Here is a 21195-nt window from a genome sequence, read left to right on the forward strand (position 1 = left end):
CACATTTGCATCAACAGTGACCCACTGGTAAAATTTCAAGCTCCTAGCTTTAGCCGTTTTGGCTGGGCGTTGATGATGAGTCAGTCAGTCAGTCAATCACTTATCACCAAGCTCATTTATATATATAGATAAGGACAACGTATTTTGTCATAGAACGACTAAGATTAGCTATTTTAAGCAATATCCATCCAAAATTTGCCATTAATATTCATTTCTTGAACAATATTGCTTAGTTTTGTAGAAAAGTTAATATATATGTAAACAATTTAATTTTTTTAAAAAAAATGTCGAACGTTAACTTTACTAAATTGTATGTTTCTGTATATCAGAGGCCTCTACAAGGATATTCAAGTACAAAAAAGTCGAACTTTACCCAGAAAAATACTTCAGAAATAGCAAAAATGTAGTGCCTTAAGGTGTTCGAATACGAATTTTGCCTTGACGCTGAACGCCATCTACCGAAAATGATGGAACTAATTAAACCATATCTTTGTTTCAGGTTAATTATTCTCAAATATTCTCTGTCCAATAAATTAAAGCACTTGTTTCTACCATATCTGCCATAAATAACGATTTTACTCATTTTTGAAGGGTGTTCGAATATGAGTTTTGCATACTGTATGTTTGCAAGGTAGAACAAGAAAAGGTAACAGAAATACCCAGCTGATTGTACTGGGCTGTAATGTTAGTGTCAAATTCCATACGACATTTTATATTTTTATTTCTATTTTCGATGTATAATAGGGATATACATATATTTTTTAATTTCATAAGAATTGTTTGGCTCGAGGTCAGATGAAAATAAAAACAAAGAATTGTTTTTTATTTGATTTTTATTGTTCCGATATTTCGATCATATCCTATGATCATCATCAGGGAGTTGACTTAAAAAAGAAACAATGACAAGAATTTTTACATTATTATATTAGCAAAAACTTAAACAAATTTTTAAAAATGTTTACATTTATTTGTTGTTTTCTTTTTTTTTTCTTTTTTATAAAATATATCATTCCGAAAAAAAAACTATTTCCCATAAAGACTTCTTCATATCATTGACATGTAACCTCCTAGAAGTCCGAACGACTAAACTAAAACTAACTAAAACACCGCTTATAGAGGCGGTACAATATTTGTTAATATGCGTGATATTTTGTTAAACTTGAAAAGAGTAAAGCCCTAATAAACGTGTGCTATTTTGATTTCACAAACTAAAGTTTGAAGCAGATTCTCTTTTTTCGATGAATTACCAACGACCCCAAACATTTTTGCAAGAATTCTACGTTCTGGGAGAAATTCTGCATTTAGTGGAATGATATGCAAACATTCAAATTGAAAATCTAACGAGTTTTCATTCATGTTTTCCAAAATATTCAGTCAAATGTAAAAAAATTTTAGTTTTTTAAATTCCAATAATTTATAGAAATTTCCTTATTTTGTTTACATTTATTTTTGACACTAACGTTACAAACAAAAACAAATTCCTATGTGGTTGTTGTTGAGTTGTATTTCTTGTAGTACTTACTGTACCTGGTTTGTTCTACCATGATATGTATGTATGTCCAGAAAACCCAAAAGTTTGTGCAAATTTGTACTAACTTTTACAAAATGCAAAGTAAAAGAGAGCGAATTCGGAGAGAATTGTGAGAGAATTTCGGAGACTTTTGTTACTGAGAACTTACAAGTTTTTGCAAGGAAAATGTTCCTTGTAAGAATCTGCAAGATTGATCAGCTGATTTAAATTCGAATGTTTTGTGGCGGACTTTGCAATTCTTGACAAACACATAAGCTTCGTTCCCGTACTTTTTAATAGTTAAGCTCGTAAAAGAGAGAACTGCAAAAAATTTGTTCTCACACACAAGTTTTTTGAAATAGTTCAGGAACGGAAAAAATGGAAAATACGTAAAAAAACTGGAACAAATGTCAAAGTCGGCGTATCAGCCAATCAGACGCCGTCAACCATGTTATTATTTTTTTACTCGCCCAAATTTGTAGAGTACAAAGGTTTTAAAAACGTACTCTTAATTTTTTGTGAACCATAAACAATTAAAAGTTTATGCAATTTTTTATTTATATTTTTTAATAATTTGCATTTTTTTTAGATTTTAGATTTTAGACAACATTAATGTTTAAAAAATGTTGAAATAAGTAATGAAACATCAAGAAAAATTAAATATTAATTCTCCCTTAAATTTGCCTCTCTCTCGATTTTGCTCAGCTCTGTTTTAAAGAGAGCGTCATTCAGCGCCATTTTTGTTTAATGAGAACTAAACATTTTACAACTTTTTTGTGAACGGTAACGCTTTTTCGGGTAAAATGTGTAAAAGTGGTAAAGATTGTAAAGACTTTTTAGTTCTGGAAAAATAATTGGTACGTTTCAGAACTGCAAGAATCTACTAATTTTTACTATTTTTTCCGATAACATAAAGGAAAAAATGTTATCGTAGTAAAAACTAGTAGCTTCTTGCAGATTCTGGAGCAAAGCAAATAAATAAAAAAGAGAAGGATAATGTCGACCGAAAGGTTTCTTGCGCTTCCGAAGTGGAAAAAATCATTTTCTGTTCATGTAAACACCTTCGAAACGAAAATCTATGCGACCGACAAGCCATACGAAATAACGCGTTAACGTACACTTTTCCATGTAAATTTGGGTTTATGTATTTCGAAAGGACTGTCTTTTATAGAAAGAGAATGTCAAAATCACTCACTTGCTTTGTAGCTGTCGAGTAGAACGTAAACTAGCGAATAACACCGAAACTGTTAAAACAAATGTATGCAACACAATCTTGAAACAAAATAAAAATTTTGTAGACACGTTTTAAAGGCGGTTTCATTTATTATTTTGAAGAAATCAATTTAATAATGTAAGTCTTATGCCAGACTATGAAAATTTTCATTGAAAACGTTTTGCCATTTTCTTCCAAATTTTAATTGACGTCTACACACATACATACATATATGAAAATTTTGATATTTTCATTGCTTTGCATTGGTTTGAGAGTTACGAATTTAAACACAAAGAATAATTTCAGATTACAGAACCTTGTGTACAGAGTTTCACCCCCTTCACACCTCTTGCCTATAAACTCATTTTCACGTACATGAAAATGTTCATAGTCTGGCATCCCAGCTAACATTTTTTTCCGAATTCTTTGCGAATTCGGTCAGAATCTCTGCACAAGTTGCCGATTCTGATGCCGAATTCTTTCCGAATTCGATACAAAAGTTGTATGGACGTGTCCACCGAAATCGGAAAGAATTTTCTAAGAAAATTCTAGCAAAATATTAGAGTTTCGCAACGAATTCGGTCCGAATTCGGAAAAAAATTCTGGAAAATTCGGTGGAAAATTTAGATTTTTTGAAGAAAATCGGCCCGAATTCGGAAAGAAATTCTGGAAAAATTCGAAGAAAAGATTAGATTTTCTGGAAAAAATCTGATGGAATTCTTGGCCGCTGACGCCTTTGATATTGACACACAACACAGAACAAATCCCCAACTCAGAAACAATTCTCTTTTAATGCGCTATTTATGGATGATTCTAATTTCAAACGTCCTAATGATTTTCCCTGTTGTGATCATTTTGTGATTAATAGTAGAAGAATGTGCACGAGTATGTTAAAGCTATCAACACTAGCTTGAATTATTATAGGTTGCATTTATATTAAAAAAATTCAAAAACTGTATATGCGAATTTTATAAAAAATCACTTTGTTTTTCGACAACAATCGAACAAAAAGATTCCTTAGAAAATCGATTAGAAATCGGAACGAATTCGGTGCGAGATTCTTAAGGTTCTTCAGAAAATGTGCAGAGATTCTTAAAAAAAAGTTTTAGAAAATCGGTACAATATCTAGAAAAATATTAGAGAAATCGACAAATATCTAAAAAATAGTCAGAAAATTTCGGAAAAAAATCGGAAATCAGAGCCCTCGGAAAAAATTGTTAGCTGGGATAAGACTAATTCAAAATACCAACATATTCCAATGTTGGTATGTATATGTGGATTTTGTTTTTATTTCTCATTTGCATCGGCGTCCAAAATAAATGAGAGAAAATTAATGGGAGAGTAATGTGCCTTTGCTAAACAATGGTTGTACAAATGTACATTCAAATTAGTAGTATTTCGCATATGATACGTAACGGCAGTCGCACGATAGTTTGCGAATTACATGAACGCCTTTTTAGACGGAAGTGAGTGACTGCTTTCCTTTCGTACGGGTTTTCGTGCGACATATGTACATGAACAGGCTGTAAATAAATTATGGAAAACGACTTATTTTGTAAAATAACTTCTTTTGTAGTTTGTGATGATTGTTTTATTTCTAATGCTAGGTTTACATTTACAAAATCCAATGGGTTTCATTTGAAGTTTAAGCAAAGGAATTGACAGTTGAAATCCACTCGATTTCGTAAATGTAAAAGTACTATAAGGTATCAAATCCCAGCAAAAAGCGGCGCATCCATAGAGTAGGAGGAACACTATGTGGACGGCCATCCTTTAATTTATGATATGGAAAAAGAATTATTTTTGTAGCAATGGATAATCAAATAATTTTCGTAAACAAGCTTCGATTGTTAAATTAAATCTTATCCTCCAAACTTCTTGTTTGTCAAATCAGCTGACTTCTTGCAAGTTTTTGCAAATTGTTGTTCGATAACATTCTGCAAATTTTTAGCTTGGAGAGAGTAAAATTAGTGGAGAGAAGCTACTGAGAACTTGCTGAGTACTTGCAAATACTTTTTACTTGCGAAGTTATCGTACAGACCTAATATTGTTGTTATTGACAATTTAATGTCAAAAATTTGTACATGTCCAGTAACTTCTTGTAATCGACTAAGGTCTTTGTACCCTACACCAGCATCCGGCAAAAAGGGGCACACGTGCCCTTGATGAGAATAACAACAGAACAACCACCACTCATCTTCGTTCAGAAGTCAATGAAGAAGGTTGTGTAGTCGCTTTTTTCAATGCATTAACGCACACGCTGTTTGTGGAGAGAGTCGTATGCGTGAGGCCACAAACAATGCGTTTGTATTGGTGCCGATACCTGCCCTACACCACTATGTAGGTAAAAATTCAGGTAACACCGCGAAATATTAGTCGGAGACCCCCAATGTGGTATACCAATCTTCATATCTCGGTGAGATAAAGCGATTTTGAGATGTGTGTCCGTCCGTCTGTCCATTAGAAATTGTAATCAAACTCCAGGCCGCAGTTATGGACCGATCGTCACGAAATTTGGTATGGAGGTTGGTTTCACATCAGAATAGATCGCTATTTTAATTGGTGATAATCGTGAAATATTTAGCGGGTGAAATGGACCAAAAATATAATTTTTATCCGATTTTGTAGCTGCTCTGTAGGTCGCAATAATAGTCCGATCGCCTCGAAATTTTAAATAAGGTAAGAGTATATGACAAAGTGGAAGCTTGCAATTTGAGGTTTTCGATCAGATAATATTTAGAGTGTTAAATGGACCACAACTTTTGTGTGAAAATTGTGAAAATGTTTAATATACTGGTTATATTTTTTTCCTGGAAGAGATATTCGGGAAAGTAAGCTATACTTGGAAGAGGAACGCTTGACCTTTCTATTGATTTCAATTGTGTTGGTGTACATGATAAGATAATAGAGTGACAGCCTAATATACCCAGTTATTTGTTAAACACGCTAGAGTTGGAAATTATAGCTCAATAGTCACGAAATTTTGGACGAGGTAAGACTTTAGGTCGATGAAGATGCCTACAATTTTGGATGATGATCTGATGTTATTTAGCGGGTGAAATGGACCATTACTTTTGTATGAAAAATATAAATATAAAGCGTATTAATTGTCCAACTGGATTTTTTATACATATCGCACCTGTTCAACAAAAATTTTAACTGTTTATTACTAAAAATTTGAACTTTTTATTAAGAAAATTAGTTACACTACCCACTGTAAAAGTCTGTCATTACTTTTCATGTCTTCATCGCCACATTTTTTCAAAGTGTACTTGGTGACGCTACGGTAAAGGTTTTTTTTAAATATTCATTGTGTTGAATGTGAAGCCGTTCGGACTTGGCGATAAACTGTAGGTCCCCATATTGCTAATTTACTCAAAGAGTGACACATCTCCAGAAATCAAGTTTAGAGAAAAACGCGTTTTAAGTTAGCAATTGAAATTTGAATTCCAAACTTATAAAGATTATAACACAAAAAATAAAATAACTACTTCCACCATATTTTGCAAACATCTAGCCAGATATCAGTGCTAAATTTCTGTGCAAGATCAAGCATAATTTAAAGTGTTTTAGTGCTTCATAAACTCAAAAAACTGTTTTGTTGACTTATGCCAAACTTGTAGTAAATCAGCTGTAACTCGTTGAAACTCGTGAAAATTTGATACAAGATGAAGTAGAAGTCGTAGTTATGCCACTCTTTGAGGAAATATGATATGAGATATGAGAAAAGTCTAGCTGTTACAATTTTGATTTTTCAAAATAGTCTGGCTTAATCCCTTGGCGAACAATGCCAAACCTTCTCCACCGGATTAAGTCAGGCTATTTTGAAAAATCAAAATGATTATATTATTATTTAAGCTTGATGTGATAAGATGGCAGAATTCACAAATTTATATCTTACAATAAGTTTATTTGTTCCTTGAAGGAATTTTTATTTGCTGAAAGCTAATTTCCAGGGGTAGTGGTGTAGGGTATCACACGGTCGGCCCCGTCCGACTATAACCTTTGCTTAATTGTTTGCATTGTACTGTAGAGTAAACGAACAACATCCAGTAACAATTTGAACAAATTTTGAGTAAACGAACACACATAACATTGAACAATAGGGTTTTTCTTAAAATTTTCTCAGGAAAAACATTATACATTTTGAAAATCCTCTAAAATATAACAAATTTGAATCAAAATGTAAATATAAAGCATTCAGAACGGCCGTATGTCATTTTTATTACACGTTTAGAATGAAAAGAAGTATTTCATGGTAGCAATTTTCGAAGTTCGAAATTTCATGAGTAGACCCTATTACATTTTGAAAACCAAATTTAAAAAAAAGAAAAATATACAGGTGATTGTCACTTCTACCTTATATAAATGTGCCTTGTCTGCCATGATTTTTAGCACTTTTCCTTTACAAAATGTAAACGGGTTTCAAGTTGGTTTGTCCGCCCAAGTGGGAAGAGTTGTCACTTTATTTATCAGCGCCATCTAGAAATGTTTCCTTGCAACGACATATGAGTCGTTTTTAAAAACTTGGCAGCACTGATGGTTCGGTGCCAGAGGGATGCGTAGATAGAAATATAGTAGAAAGATGAAAAAAGAACAAACGAGAAAACAACAACAAAATGTTCCTCCGTTCATATTTCTTTTCACCGAAGTATTCGTAAACAAGCTTGGAACGTTTTTTAAATCGTTATATTGTAAAAAAATCATTGGGGCTATTAGTAACGTGTTGACTCGCAGATAAATATTCCCAAGTATTTTTGATATTTTTTTCAAAAAGTTTGTAAAATACAAAAACCTGCAACATGTCGTATATGTTACCACATTTACACAATGGCTGGCAAGTGGACCAGGCCATTTTATCCGAGGAAGACAGAGTTGTGGTAAGTCTTTTGTTGTGTGTTTACTCTTGACAAACTAGATTTATCTCGATCTTTCTTTGCCGCGCCACGGTACTCTAGGTAATTCGTTTTGGTCATGATTGGGACCCTGCTTGCATGAAAATGGATGAAGTCCTCTACAGCATTGCTGAGAAGGTGAAAAATTTCGCAGTAATTTATTTGGTGGACATTACAGAGGTTCCTGACTTCAATAAAATGTACGAATTGTATGACCCCTGCACGGTGATGTTCTTTTTCCGCAACAAACACATTATGATTGATTTGGGTACTGGTAACAACAATAAAATCAATTGGCCATTGGAAGATAAACAAGAAATGATTGATATTGTGGAGACAGTCTATCGTGGAGCGAGAAAAGGTCGTGGTCTCGTTGTATCACCCAAAGATTACTCCACCAAATATCGATACTAAACGGAAGAGTAGAAGAGACAAAACTATTTCATTAAGACTAATTTATTTTGTGTAGGTAAATTTTGAAATAAAGTAGATTTAGAACGAAAATAAGAAATGTGTAATGAGGACACGCACAGCAGCGTTTACAACTGGAAGAAAGGGTTCAAACCTACAAAAACAACTGGAATAAAGCAAATGGAACATGAATTATGCGGTTTAGTTTAGCCCTTTAGAGTTTTTTTTTTTGGAAATTCTGCACTCAAGAAAAAAGTGTGTATTTGTTATCGGGTCCACATTTACAACCAATTCGAAATGAGTCTTAAACTGAAGGGTAACCAGTAATGGATAGATACGCCAAACTGATTTGAACGAAACTAAATATATTTTGATTCACGTCCATGATATGTACACGTCTCGAAAGTACCACAAGGACCCAACCACTATTTAGAGAAAACTTACGAAATAAAAGAAAATTTTATTCCCGTTGTCCGAAATTTGGACATGTCCAAAATCCCGGCTTTAAAAATAAACTTAGAATTTAAAAGAATTTGGCTTATTCCTAGTTTAGCTATAACTGTCGGATAAATCTGAAATTTTTACCATACATAGATCTCGATGCCCTAATTACGAAAATATAAAATTTTACCGGCGGTCATAACCGGCTATCCGATTATTTGAACCGAAAGTGCGGGTAAAAAACCGGATATATAACTGGATTTTCTGAACCGATATCGGTATCAAATGAAAGCTTAAAATAACATCTTTTTATTTAATAATTTTCTGTTAAGATGCTAACCTGGTTTGGGAGTTTATTTTTACTTTTTTTGCTTAAAAATTCTGGTAATTATTAAAATTTTAAGGAAGAAAACTTACAATTTTAAAGAAACTGTTGTCCGCGTAGCTTAAATTTGAACCCGTCTATAGGAGAAAGTCTTCAATCCCCGGCCGAAGGCGTGCTACATAAGAAAACTTGAAACTTTAAAGAAACTTTTGTCTGCGTAGCATAAATTTGAACCCGTCCATAGGAGAAAGTCTTCAATCCCCGGCCGAAGGAGTGCTACTTAAGAAAACTTGCAATTTTAAAGAAACTTTTGCCCGCGTACCCAAAATTAGCTCTAGAATTGTAGCTGGTTTATATACAGCTGGAAATATTATATTTCTGGATAGGTGTTTTCATAAGCTTTCTTTTGATACCCATATCGGCCCAGAATACCCGGTTTTTTACTCGTAATTTCGGTTCAAATAATCGGATAACCGGTTATGACCGTCGGCAAAATTTTATAGTGAACATTTCAAATCGATCGGACGATTATAGTCAAACTAGGAATTTTCCAAGAATTTATTTTTTTTGCGATGCTAGGTCAAATCAGTAGAAACCGCTGTACATGGTTGGGCATGTTGAGAAAAATATGGAAAATTCAAACTTTCCAAAATGTAAAGCTTCAAACTTTCCAAAATGTAAAGCTTGAATCAATCCTTAATGCTCTCAGCTACACAAGAATTTCCTCTATTGTATAGAAATGTATCGAGGAGATGATTCAAACTTTCCAAAATGTAAAGCTTGAATCAATCCTTAACGCTCTCAGCTACACAAGAATTTTATCTATTGTATAGGAAAGTATCGAGGAGATGCTGAAAAGTAGGATCATCAATAGACATCGGATTTTTGCACATATTTGAAAATTATAATGCAAACAATTCATTTATTAAAAAATAGAAGCTGGAGCTTTATACGTATAATTGACTATTTTCAATATGACATCGAATTTCTATCATTGGAATGATATCTATGTACATATGTATATTTATATATCGTCACCATAAATGCCCGAAGACGTAACCCACAAAACCAAAACTTTACAGGAGAAGCAAAAAACGGTATAAAATTAAAAACTGTTTTATGGAATATTACTCTTATGAAGGCGAGTATATGGGATATTATCTATCATATACGAAGGGGAATTAGTAGTGAAACCAAAACCGCTGAAGTGCTTAGTTTTAAGATCCTCCATTACAGCAAAATCTGCAATATTATCCCATTTTCCGAAATGCCATTTCTTGAATAGCATTGTTGTTTTTCAACGTAGAAGCTTGAAATTTTGCCAGAGCGTGTGTTTTAGCTTTATGTATCAGATTACGTCAAAAAACGAATTTCGATTTTCATGTCGGTTATGTCTTTTGGGAATTTATGGTGACGATATGTATGTACATATAAAATTCTTCGAGACTGCCATGATGTTCGAAATTAAACTCCTCCGAAACGGCTGGACCGAATTCGATGAAATTTTGTATGTGCAGTTTTTAGGTGTGAGAAAAGGTTTTTAGCTATTTTTTATACTGGTCAGTGAAGTGAACTGGGACCTCCCCCACAACACGTGAAATCAAAGATACTTTTGAACGTATTGTTTAAAAATTGTTTGCAATGCTATGGTACTAACTATCTTGATCCTGAATGGTCATCTCGGAAGTGGAATATCGCGGTCAGACCAATTTTTCAATAATGTTTAATTTTAGATAATATCCTTAATTTTAGAAAGCGTGACTAAAAAACGCTTTAAGTGGGAGCGCGATCCACCCCTTATTTTGGAATGCATACAACCCCGATAACGTTAAATGTCGCTCGACCGGAATTCCACAAAATCGATTGAGAAATCAGACAATACCAAATTTGAAAGTTGGTTAAGTAACTAGAACTTCTAAAAAATGTGCATTGGTCACTAAAACGACGGTCCAACAATGCGGTGTATCTATAATATATTTAAATCAGGGTCGTCCATCTGTATACTGCGGACGCCCACGGAGTTGTTCTATATTTGCTTTTCTCTGTCATTCGCAGAGTACGTGAGCAAAAATGAAGGATAAACAACAATTGGTTGTTGTTTTTTCGTCTATACATGAACATTAGCTTTAGTTTGATGGAATTTTCTTGGGCGACGTTGATCTAAATGTATATAAAGTTCTTTAAGACTGACATGATGTACTAAATTAAACTTCCGAATCGACTGGACCGAATTTGATGAAATTTTGTGGGTAGGTTCTCCTACAACGGGTTTTAACAAACGGCGAAATCTCAGAGATTATTAGACGTATTAGTATTCAATGCAATAGCAATTGTGGCCTATGCCATTAATGGGTGTTTTAGAAGCAGTATGCCGTGATTGCGTCCAAATTTTTGAAAACGTTATTTTTACTGATTAAATTTACAAATTTAGTAAGTGGGACAGCAAACACCCCATGAACATTTTTTTATATATACATATATTCTTTATTTGCAATCTATTTATATATAAACCATGGCACAATTATACAGGTAGTGGCATGGTACAATTATACAGGTAGTGGCATGGTACAATTACAAAGGTAGATGCATCGGCGAATTGCTACAACAAAGCAACTTTTTTTGTGTTTGTTTTTTGTGTTTTTTGTTCGATTATTTTGTATCATAACATAAATCGGAAAATGTATCTAAGACCGCAAGCAAAACTATCCTCTTAAGTCCGGGCAAATTATGGAGTTTGTGATGAGCTGCTTTCTTCAACAAACTAAAATGTGCATTGGATATATTTCTGGAAGCAACGTCTTAGTGAAGTTTACGATTATATTTCAGGCCAAGTGCATACCACCATTTTTGAATAGATTGGCCGCAGTGCAAGTCCAGCAGAACTATCATTACCTCATATAGAATATGATTTGATGCTTAGAGTGAATAACAAAGATTTAAATTATTTGTATACCCTCAGTTTTAAGTTAACGAGAGTAATCGAAATAATGGTTTGGAACCTCAAATATATTTTGAAGAAATCCCTTTCAGACAATTTGGATTCTATTTAGATATGTCCGTCTATCTCTCTGGCTGACTGGAGGTCAAGACAACTCTTGAACGGAGACCCCGGTCGGGTAAAGTTCGCAAATAGATGATTCGCTCCACTAATTCGGGTACCTCCACACAAAATCTGATTTTTTCATTAGCCTTTGAACCAATGCATAGGAAGTCGTGAAAGATCCGATCTTTTCATCAGCATTTGAACCTATGCATCTTTTTCTCAGCATTTGAACCGATTCCATCGATCTAATAGAGACGAATTTTGTGTTTTTATTTATACTCATTTTTCTAAATATATAAGATTAATTATTTACAATAGGTTTGATGTTGTCGGAGACTCGAAATCACAAACAACTTTGTTAAAACTCTTGTCGTAATGATAACCCAGCAAAATTTGACGGAAGGGGTTCTTTGCGATGACGTGATTTCATGTCATCTTTTGCATTGGTTCAAAGGAAGTCGTGAAAGATCCGATCTTTTCATTAGGATTTGAACCAATGCCAAGGAAGTCGTGAAAGATCCGATCTTTTCATCAGCATTTGTACCCATTCCATCGATCCAATAGAGATGATGTTTGTGTTTATATTTACACACCTGTTTATTTTCATTTTGGTATGTTCCAGTACTGCAAAAATCTACTAATTTTTACTATTTTTTCCGATAACATAAAGGAAAAATTGTTATCGTAGTAAAAATAAGTAGATTCTTGCAGTTTCTGGAACAGACCAAAGTTGTTAGAACTGTCGTCGTGATGTTGTCTTACATTTCCTGCATATCAAACAACTAAAATTTCTAAACAATTGGTATTATATGAAGTCCCAATCATCGAGCTAAAAATAGAATCGGACTGCACACATTGCTATTTTAAAAGTTCCCTTGTCTTTTCTAAATCTGACATAGAATAAAATCAATCAAATCTCGCTTCTTGGAATTTGAAAAAAAGTCCGAAACGAAAAGGAACAAGAATCTGAAAATAAAGAAGAAACTACTTTTGGAAAGAAACAATTAAAAATAAATTAATTAAGCATAAATGGTATTTTCCATAAAAAGTCTCTCCTCCCCGTTCGTTACATTTTGTTCTTAGAGATCCCTAAAGCAAGCCGGGTTGTAGATCCCTACATATTTCCGTCACTAAACAAAAGAGTATAAATTACCAAAATGTTGTTATAAAATAACAAAATTATAAAATAAAAGTAGTTTACAAAATAAAAATACATAAAGGAGTGCTTTTGGAGTCCATGTTGAAATCTGAACTGGTGATGGGAAGATAATTGAAAAAACCTTTTGTAAGATGAAAGAATATCAGTTGCGGAGAACGGAGGAAGTAATCTTTTGCGTTGCAGCGGTGGTGATTACATTGCAATTTTGGATGTAAACTTTTGAAAAACTAAACTGATAAATTAATTGTAGCTATTTCATGAATTCGTTTGAATTAATAAAGAGTTTTGTTTTTCATGAAAACCATATTTCAATACAGCATTTCCATTTTCCAAACAAGACATGAAAATCTCATGCCAAGGGGTTTGTGAAAATGACATGCCAAAGCATTGGTTAAAATGACATGTCAAAGCATGGGTGAAAATGACGTGTCAAAGCATTGGTGAAAATGACATGTCAAGTCATTGGTGGAAATGACATGCCAAAGCATTGGTGGAAATGACATGTCAACGCATTGGTTAAAATGACATGCTTAGGATCCAGAAAAGAACGTCATCTTTTGGGGTTCACGCTCATATAAAATTCATCGATGAAGATGCTAAAAAGATGACATGCTAGATCACTTGCACCCATGATTGAATGTCATCTTTGGCATCGAACATTTTGCTGGGTAATGTCATTGCAAAGGGTTGGTGAAAATGACATGCCAAAGCATTGGTGGAAATGACATGCCAAAGCATTGATGAAAATGACATGTCAAAGCATTGGTGTAAATGACACGCTTTGGGTCCAAAAATGAATAGCATCTTTTGGGGTCCACGCTCATATAAAATTCATCGATGAAGATGCAAAAAAGATGACATGCCGGATCACTTGCACCCATGATTGAATGGCATCTTTGGCATCGAACACTTTGCTGGGTCGATTACCCGAAAGCTGTAAAAACATTCGGCCACCAACTAAAATGGCTCTTAAATGTAACGCAATCTTTGCACATCGTAATTGTTTTTCCAATCTTTCATCAAATTCGAAGACGGTCTATATTCATCCTCTTGCTTCGGTACCTTCCCCAAAGTTAAAAAAATTTAGGATTATGGACACTTTGATACCTATTTTGATATCTATGCTGAACATTACACGACTGAGGCACCCAGACCGTTTTTATTGCAGAACGAAAATGTTCTCGCAGCATGTCTCTCTATGGCTGATTTGGACGTGATTCATTCGCACGCGTTTTCTTTTCGACATACAGAAGCAGGCTGTTATACATAGATACGATCAAAGTTTAAATTTCGGTTTAGATGCTTCAGTAAAATTTAAAGTCTTTTTAGCCAAGAAAATGAAAGACTAAAATATATCTCTACCTTTTTGTAAAACGAATACAGTTTGTGCATTTCATTTTGTTCCGATTTATTTTTATTTAACTTCTAAAATTAATTCATCTAACCATTAACATATAGTTTTTGTATTGTAATCGTTATTATCCAATTCATATTATATAGTAATAATATAAACTAATATTAATTAAATGTACAAGTTAAAATATTAAGTAAACCATTAATTAGAAATAAAAACATGCAATAAAAATGATTAAATATGTACGTACAGCGTGATCTGAAAAGGGAAATAATGTTAAATATTCAAAAAAGGAATTATAGAACATACTATTAAACATCAACTATAACATAATCTTGAGCATCTTTTATTCCTCATTAGCCTTTTCTTTGCTTTTTGTACCTTAAGGCGTTTATTTAAATACCTTCTTCTAAAAAAATCCGGCATTTGAAGAACAATTCTTTTACTTTGTGTGGTAAGTTGATATTCTTGCTACTATTTATTAATTGCTGACGAAGTTTTGGGACTTGGGATATTTTCATTCCATTAGTGTTATTAAATAACACTTCCAACTGCATTATATCAGAAACGAATTCCTCAGACGGTTTTTTGAGAGACCCTTGCGAAATATGATCGACATAAGTGTATGATTTTGATTGGCATTGGTATTCTCCAAGGTGCAGCTTTTTAATAATGTACCCCGATATGTTCTCTAGGGCGTTCTCATGAAAAACACCAATGTCAATAAAATTGGACTCATCTAAGTCACTAAATTCAGTGGTTTGTGTAGTAGGATCCGGCGGCATAAAGCATTCCAGCCCTTCATTTCGAAATGCTTCTCCAGTTGGTTTAAGGGTATGTTTAAAAGTGTCCGGTGGGGAATTGGTGGAGTTCAGCCATTCCGTCGGATCATGTTCTACATTTCCTTCTCCCGAAAGAATTTCTGTGTTTCTTGCTAAATTTAAAAAAAAAAAAAATAAGTAATGTAGATTAAAATAAATGCTTTGTTCCAGAACCTGCAAGAAGCTACTATTTTTTACTACGATAACATTTTTTCCTTTATGTTATCGGAAAAAATAGTAAAAATTAGTAGATTATTGCAGTACTGGAACAGACCAAATGTCTTTGGTTACGAACCCAATATATATTTTCGAATTCTATATTTGAAATCCTGTGGAGAAGGGTGGTCATTAAGACCACCCTGACTTCTCATAGCCCCAAAAAAGTGCTCGAGCACATCTTGATTCAATCTTTGGGTTAATATATATTGAAATTTATATCTTTGTAGGTATTAGTACAGCATTATTAGTGCATTGTTTGATTGTATTATACCATTTTGAAAATACTCAAGAATTCTTTTATTGGGCTAAGACATAATGGCATTCATCCTATTTAGGACTTCTTTTTGTTTATCCAATTGAATACCGTATGGCTCCTAATGTAAGATCAAAATACAAATTGAGTGATATGTACCTACATATATTTTTGGTGCTGAAATGTTAGTTACCTTTCCATGAAGTCCAAAAAAACTCCGCTGTTTCAACAGCTTTATATATATCGATACCCATAGAATGGCACCACATAATAGCCTTTGCAGTAGTGTTTGAGAAAAGCTGAACGGCTAGTTTCACCTTTTGCCTTGCTACAAAAAAACGTTTGGAATGGTGCACAGATTGCAAATAAAATAAACATACCTGAACCATTTACCGACAGATGTTCTTCGGCCACTTTATACGTAATGGATACATCAGTCTTATTCGTATGTTTCAATACATTGCTTATTGTGGCCGATGTTAATAATTGGCCATTTATTAACAATCCGGTATCCAGGAAATGGTTTCTTATTAATTTCAAAAGGTGAGGTACATCGTGAAAAGCAAATACCTTTTCTTCTGAATTCACTGGATGAAAAAGCCACGGTTTTTCTGAATAAATGCACTAAATGAGTATCTATAAAAATAGCCCAGTCAGCATTTTTTGAAAATTTTAATCAAATTCGAGTCTTTTTTGATCCGACTGCACGATTAAAAAGCTAGAATATGAGCTCATTTTCTGATCATAAATGACTCCTTTGTCGGTAGGAAAACATAACCTCAGGCGACTCTTCTAAACAAATCACAAATGAGTCTTTTTCGAGTCGTATTTCAATCATTTATTGGTGTTTTGTTGATTAATTTCGGACCCTTTTTCGAGTATTTTTAGAGTCATGTTTATAATCATTTATGAGTCTTTAGGGAGTCATTTATGAGTCTTTTTGTTAGACGAAATAAATTAAAAAAATTTTCTTTTTATTCTTCTTTGTTTCTTTCCTTTCTTTTATAGTCTTTTCTGCTTTGTTATGTCTTTTAATTATCCTTTATGTTGCTTGGTGGTTAGTATACTGCTTCTTCATTTCACTTGGCAAAACCTGTTGTGTTGTGTTTGTCTGTACCTTTAATATTATACGTTACATTTATATCAAAATTTTGTAGAAAGTGTATATGAGAATTTTATTTTTTTATTTACAACCAAATAAAAATAAAACAAAGCAATCAGTTTTTAATCACCTAACTGTTCAAAATATGATCAGAGTATACATAATTATAATCACTTTTCAAACACCTGTATGACCCTTTTTTGATTAAGCATTTTTCAATCTTCCAGATGATCAAAATGTGACAATAAATAACAAAAAAATGGTCATATTTTAAACACCTGTAGGCCTATTCTGTAACTTTTATCGATTAAAAAGTTGTTAAAATTTCTTTTGTTCTTGTAACAACTACAAAACAAACAAATGAAATTGTTGTAAAATAAACAATGAGTAAAATTGTTAAAAAGTTACTGAATAGGGGGGCTGAATGATTTATTTGTGATTCCTACACATTTGTTGTTGTATTTTTAATTAAACTCTTTTTAATCATTACAGGGAGTCACTTTCGAGTCCCTTTCTGATCATACAAGCGACTTAATCAATTTTTGATCACCAATAGGACTCTAAAAAGACTCCTCAATGTGATTTTTGGAAAAACAGTCTTCCAAATGCTAGATGGGAGTGTATAAAGTATTTATGTATATATGCATATATGTGTGTAAAGTTGCAAAGGTCAATATCATGTTCTAAAGAGTTCGTGTTGAAAGGAAATTTTCATGCGATTAGAGCACGAAACTTCCAAAGTTCATTCGTGCTCTCCCATGTGCGATCGGAAATGCAATTTGAAAGATCTACTGATCGCTTAATGCCAAGTGGGGCAGATTTCGTGCTAAAAGGTACTAAATCAGAGTAGGGTTATGTGTTGTGGATGTCTGTTTTGACTGCTGTTGCATAATACCTACCTGGTCTAACTTCCAAATCTGTCCACAATTTCCGATTAGTTGATGCCATATCACAGACGGCTGCCACAACTACATATGAAACCTGCACTGCTTATTGCTTCAATTATTCGTATCAAAATTTCCGGTGTCATCTGCGTATCAAAATCGTAAAATATCGGCAGTTTCCAGGATTTCATTAAACCCCTGACCATTACCACCTTACTTCCTTTGCCGGTTTCCGTGCAATGTCTTCATACATATTGTACTCAAAAACCTCAGTCACCTTCATTTCATCAAAGCAAAGGATACATATTTTTTTCTCTATCGACACGTTATCCATTTGCCGCATAAATTCTATGCATGTCGACAGCAAACCTTCGTCCAGGTTTATTTTTCTACACCACCTTTGCAGAGTAGAGACATCGGGAAGAGGAAACCCTTTTTTATATAAATGCCTATAAGCTCTAGGTCCGGCTGCGTGAAGGCATATGTCATTTGAGATGTCTTCCCATTTCCACTCTACTCTAGTCTTGGTAGCCATCTTTCGAATTTGACCGCCTGTGAAAATTTGATTGACTGAACCGACTAGTGAATTGGTCTCTAATAATCTGCAGTTCAATTCCTTGTTTTCTTTTTCCAATTTTTTTTTATATATTCAGTGTATTTTTGGGGTTCTGTTGCAAATATTACAGGACTGCAAAATATACCATTAAATTAAGTAAAAATCATCAATCACAATAAAGCAGTCGTTTTCCTTGTAAGACCCACTAAAGGGAAAGGAGTAATTTTCCAACAACTCATTTAGAAATATTATTACAAATATTTTAGATTCATGGGTAAAGTAACATCAAGATGTGAATATTCACATGTTGATATATCGTTGGAGGTATAAAACAATCTTGCAGAGAACTATCGGTATAGGTCCACTCGGTAAATACCGATATCTATAACAAAGTTGTGTAAAATGAATAACTTATTTTAAAAGTAATAACACACTAATTATATCAATATGTATGCAGGCATTATGTTTCTTACTCTGTCTGAGTTTCGGCATCTATAACTACTGTGATTATTTGGTCTCGATAGGAATTTTCATTGGGGCTGGTACTCACAAGTGGTACCTCATTCTCGTCTTCAAACAAATAGGAATTTTCATTGGGGCTGGTGGTCACAACTTGTACCTCCATCTCGTCTTCAAATAAGTAAGGATTTTCATTAGGGTTAGTTGTCACACCTGGTACGTCTATCTCGTCTTCAATGTAATTGACAAAATCAGGAGAAAATTCACATTCAGTTGACCTGTGTGCACTTCATATTATGCATCATTTTTATTAATACACATATAAATCCTACTTACTGAGATATTTTTTGATCATTCAAATCATATTGAAACGTTCTTAGATCGGGCACCGCGAGTGGTTATAACTGAATTTTAGAGCTAAAAGCCGTCATGTACTTCGGATTGAAATGAAGCGAACATATTTTTGACTTGGAATTGAGTTCGACTCCACAAATCGCTCTCCACTCTGATCTTTTAACTTCGTCCTTTGGGACACTAAAGAACGTTGCTTTTCCAACACCGTCTTTTCTATTGCAAACACTGCATACTCTCATTTTCCCAATATTTCTTAACAAAAAAATTTAAACAAATTTATGTATGTATATTTTTTATTTTTGAAATTCAAATTTCAAAATGTCAGTTTGTCAATTTTGCGGCGAATTCGTAGCACAACTTTTTGTTTTGACGTTTCATATTCGATCAGCTGGTGTGATACCACTACGTGGTATTTGTGTCATGGTTACTACCCACCCTTTTAATGATATGTGCGACATGTTATGGCCAAAAATACCGCTGGCGAAGTAATTCATATGTCGAGGAAAGAATAAGTATGCCATTTATTTCAAACTTGTAAAACGTCATATTCCTGTAAAAATTGCAATTGCACTAAGTCTAAGTCCATATGTAAAGGGTGTTTTTTTAAGCTGGATAGAACTTTAAATTGTAAAAAGTAACATAAAAAATTAAATTTTGATGAAACTTTTTATTTTATTTGTTTCAGTATACTCTGACAAATCATCATGAATAGACTCACGCTTGAACAACGCTACGAAATTATCCAAATTTACTTTGAAAATCAGTCGTCGATTCGCGCAACTTATAGACGACTTCGTCATTTGTATGGCGTTCAGCGATGAGGCGCATTTGTGGCTTAACGGGTTTGTTAATAAGCAAAATTGCCGCATATGGAGTGAGACCAATCCACAAGAGACCCTACAGACTCCATTACATCCAGAAAAATGCACCGTATGGCGGTTTTCACGCATCATCGGACCTTATTTCTTCAAAAATGAGGCCGGAGCTCGCGTTACGGTCAATGGAGATCGTTACCGCACCATGATCAATGATTTTTTGTTTGAAAATATGGATGACATTGATCCGGAGGAGATGTGGTTTCAACAGGATGGCGCTACGTGCCATACGGCGAACGCAACCATCGACTTATTGAAATCAAAATTTGGCGATAAGTTGATTTCGAGAAGTGGACCTGTCAATTGGCCTCCAAGGTCGTGCGATTTGACACCTCTCGATTATTTCCTGTGGGGCTACGTGAAGTCACTGGTTTATGCTGATAAACCAGCAACAATTGATGCCTTGGAGGCCAGCATTGTTCGTGTTATTCGTGACATACGGCCAGCAGTGCTCGAAAAAGTGGCCAAAAATTGGACCTCCAGAATGCGCTTCGTCAAGAACAGCCGCGGTGCCCATATTCCCGAAATTATTTTCAAATGTTAATGTCACGTATTGATCTTTCGAATAAAAAAGAAATTTTGATTACAATTTAATTTTTTGTGTTATTTTTTACAATTTCAAGTTCTATCGGACTTAAAAAACACCCTTTATTTACATTAGGCAATTTTCCTTGCGGCAATTGTCAGTTTGCCGGTGAGAGAGGGTGTTGAGAAGCAAAGGGTTACCATATGCCTCTCCTCTCTCTCTCTCCTACAAACTGACAATTGCCGCAAGGAAAATTGCCTTATGTAAATATGGACTTACATGCCATTTCCAGAGCAGTCCAGTAAGATAACTCTCAATCGTCTCCAACTGTTGCATGACATGGAAAAGACTACCCTCCAAAAATGTTGAATATCCAATTATATATCGTTCAGTTTTTTAATGTAAACTCAATGGTCCTTAAACCATTTTGGAACCAAATTGATGATACGATGATTAGTACACATTCAGTATTATATTACGATAACAGAGTGTGCCGTATCTCTTCAATTGTCTACTTTGGACGCGAAATCGATTTTATATACATATTATCTTTCTTACTTTCTCCTCCCTAAAAATCGTCTCTGCATCCCACTAAAAACTGTCCAAAAAAGATTTGGAAGTTAATTTGTATATTTTCTCTACCATCTACCTTATCTGCCTTCCCATTTCTCTCCACCTAATGAGAAAAACACAACGAATACATACAGTATGCAAAGTTCATATTCGTACACCCCTAAAAAATTTATAAAACCGTTATTAATTCCATATTTTATGTGCAAATATGAAAAAATGGAT

At 33.9% G+C, this 21195-nt stretch overlaps 1 protein-coding gene and 2 long non-coding RNA genes across 3 annotated transcripts; 1 reads left to right on the forward strand and 2 right to left on the reverse strand.

Moving 5' to 3' along the window:
• Nucleotides 1-7366: 7366 nt before the first annotated feature.
• Nucleotides 7367-14684, forward strand: Dim1 (thioredoxin-like protein Dim1). The gene is made up of 2 exons (XM_073969577.1): nt 7367-7603; nt 7682-14684. Exons 1-2 carry the CDS (start codon nt 7526-7528, stop codon nt 8030-8032), a joined length of 429 nt encoding a protein of 142 aa, XP_073825678.1. The 5' UTR covers nt 7367-7525; the 3' UTR covers nt 8033-14684.
• LOC141394752 (uncharacterized) lies at nt 14394-16737 on the reverse strand. The gene is made up of 4 exons (XR_012410483.1): nt 16025-16737; nt 15838-15972; nt 15468-15765; nt 14394-15285 (listed from the first exon to the last, which is right to left on the reverse strand). It is a non-coding gene; the product is annotated as an uncharacterized lncRNA (long non-coding RNA).
• Nucleotides 16738-17650: 913 nt separating this feature from the next.
• LOC141394753 (uncharacterized) lies at nt 17651-21059 on the reverse strand. The gene is made up of 4 exons (XR_012410484.1): nt 20680-21059; nt 18982-19549; nt 18660-18923; nt 17651-18318 (listed from the first exon to the last, which is right to left on the reverse strand). It is a non-coding gene; the product is annotated as an uncharacterized lncRNA (long non-coding RNA).
• Between the last annotated feature and the right edge of the window lie 136 nt (nt 21060-21195).

The sequence above is a fragment of the Musca autumnalis genome, unplaced genomic scaffold (genome assembly GCF_047663935.1).
Source record: "Musca autumnalis isolate F117 unplaced genomic scaffold, ASM4766393v1 scaffold_2, whole genome shotgun sequence".
Lineage (NCBI taxonomy): Eukaryota > Metazoa > Arthropoda > Insecta > Diptera > Muscidae > Musca > Musca autumnalis.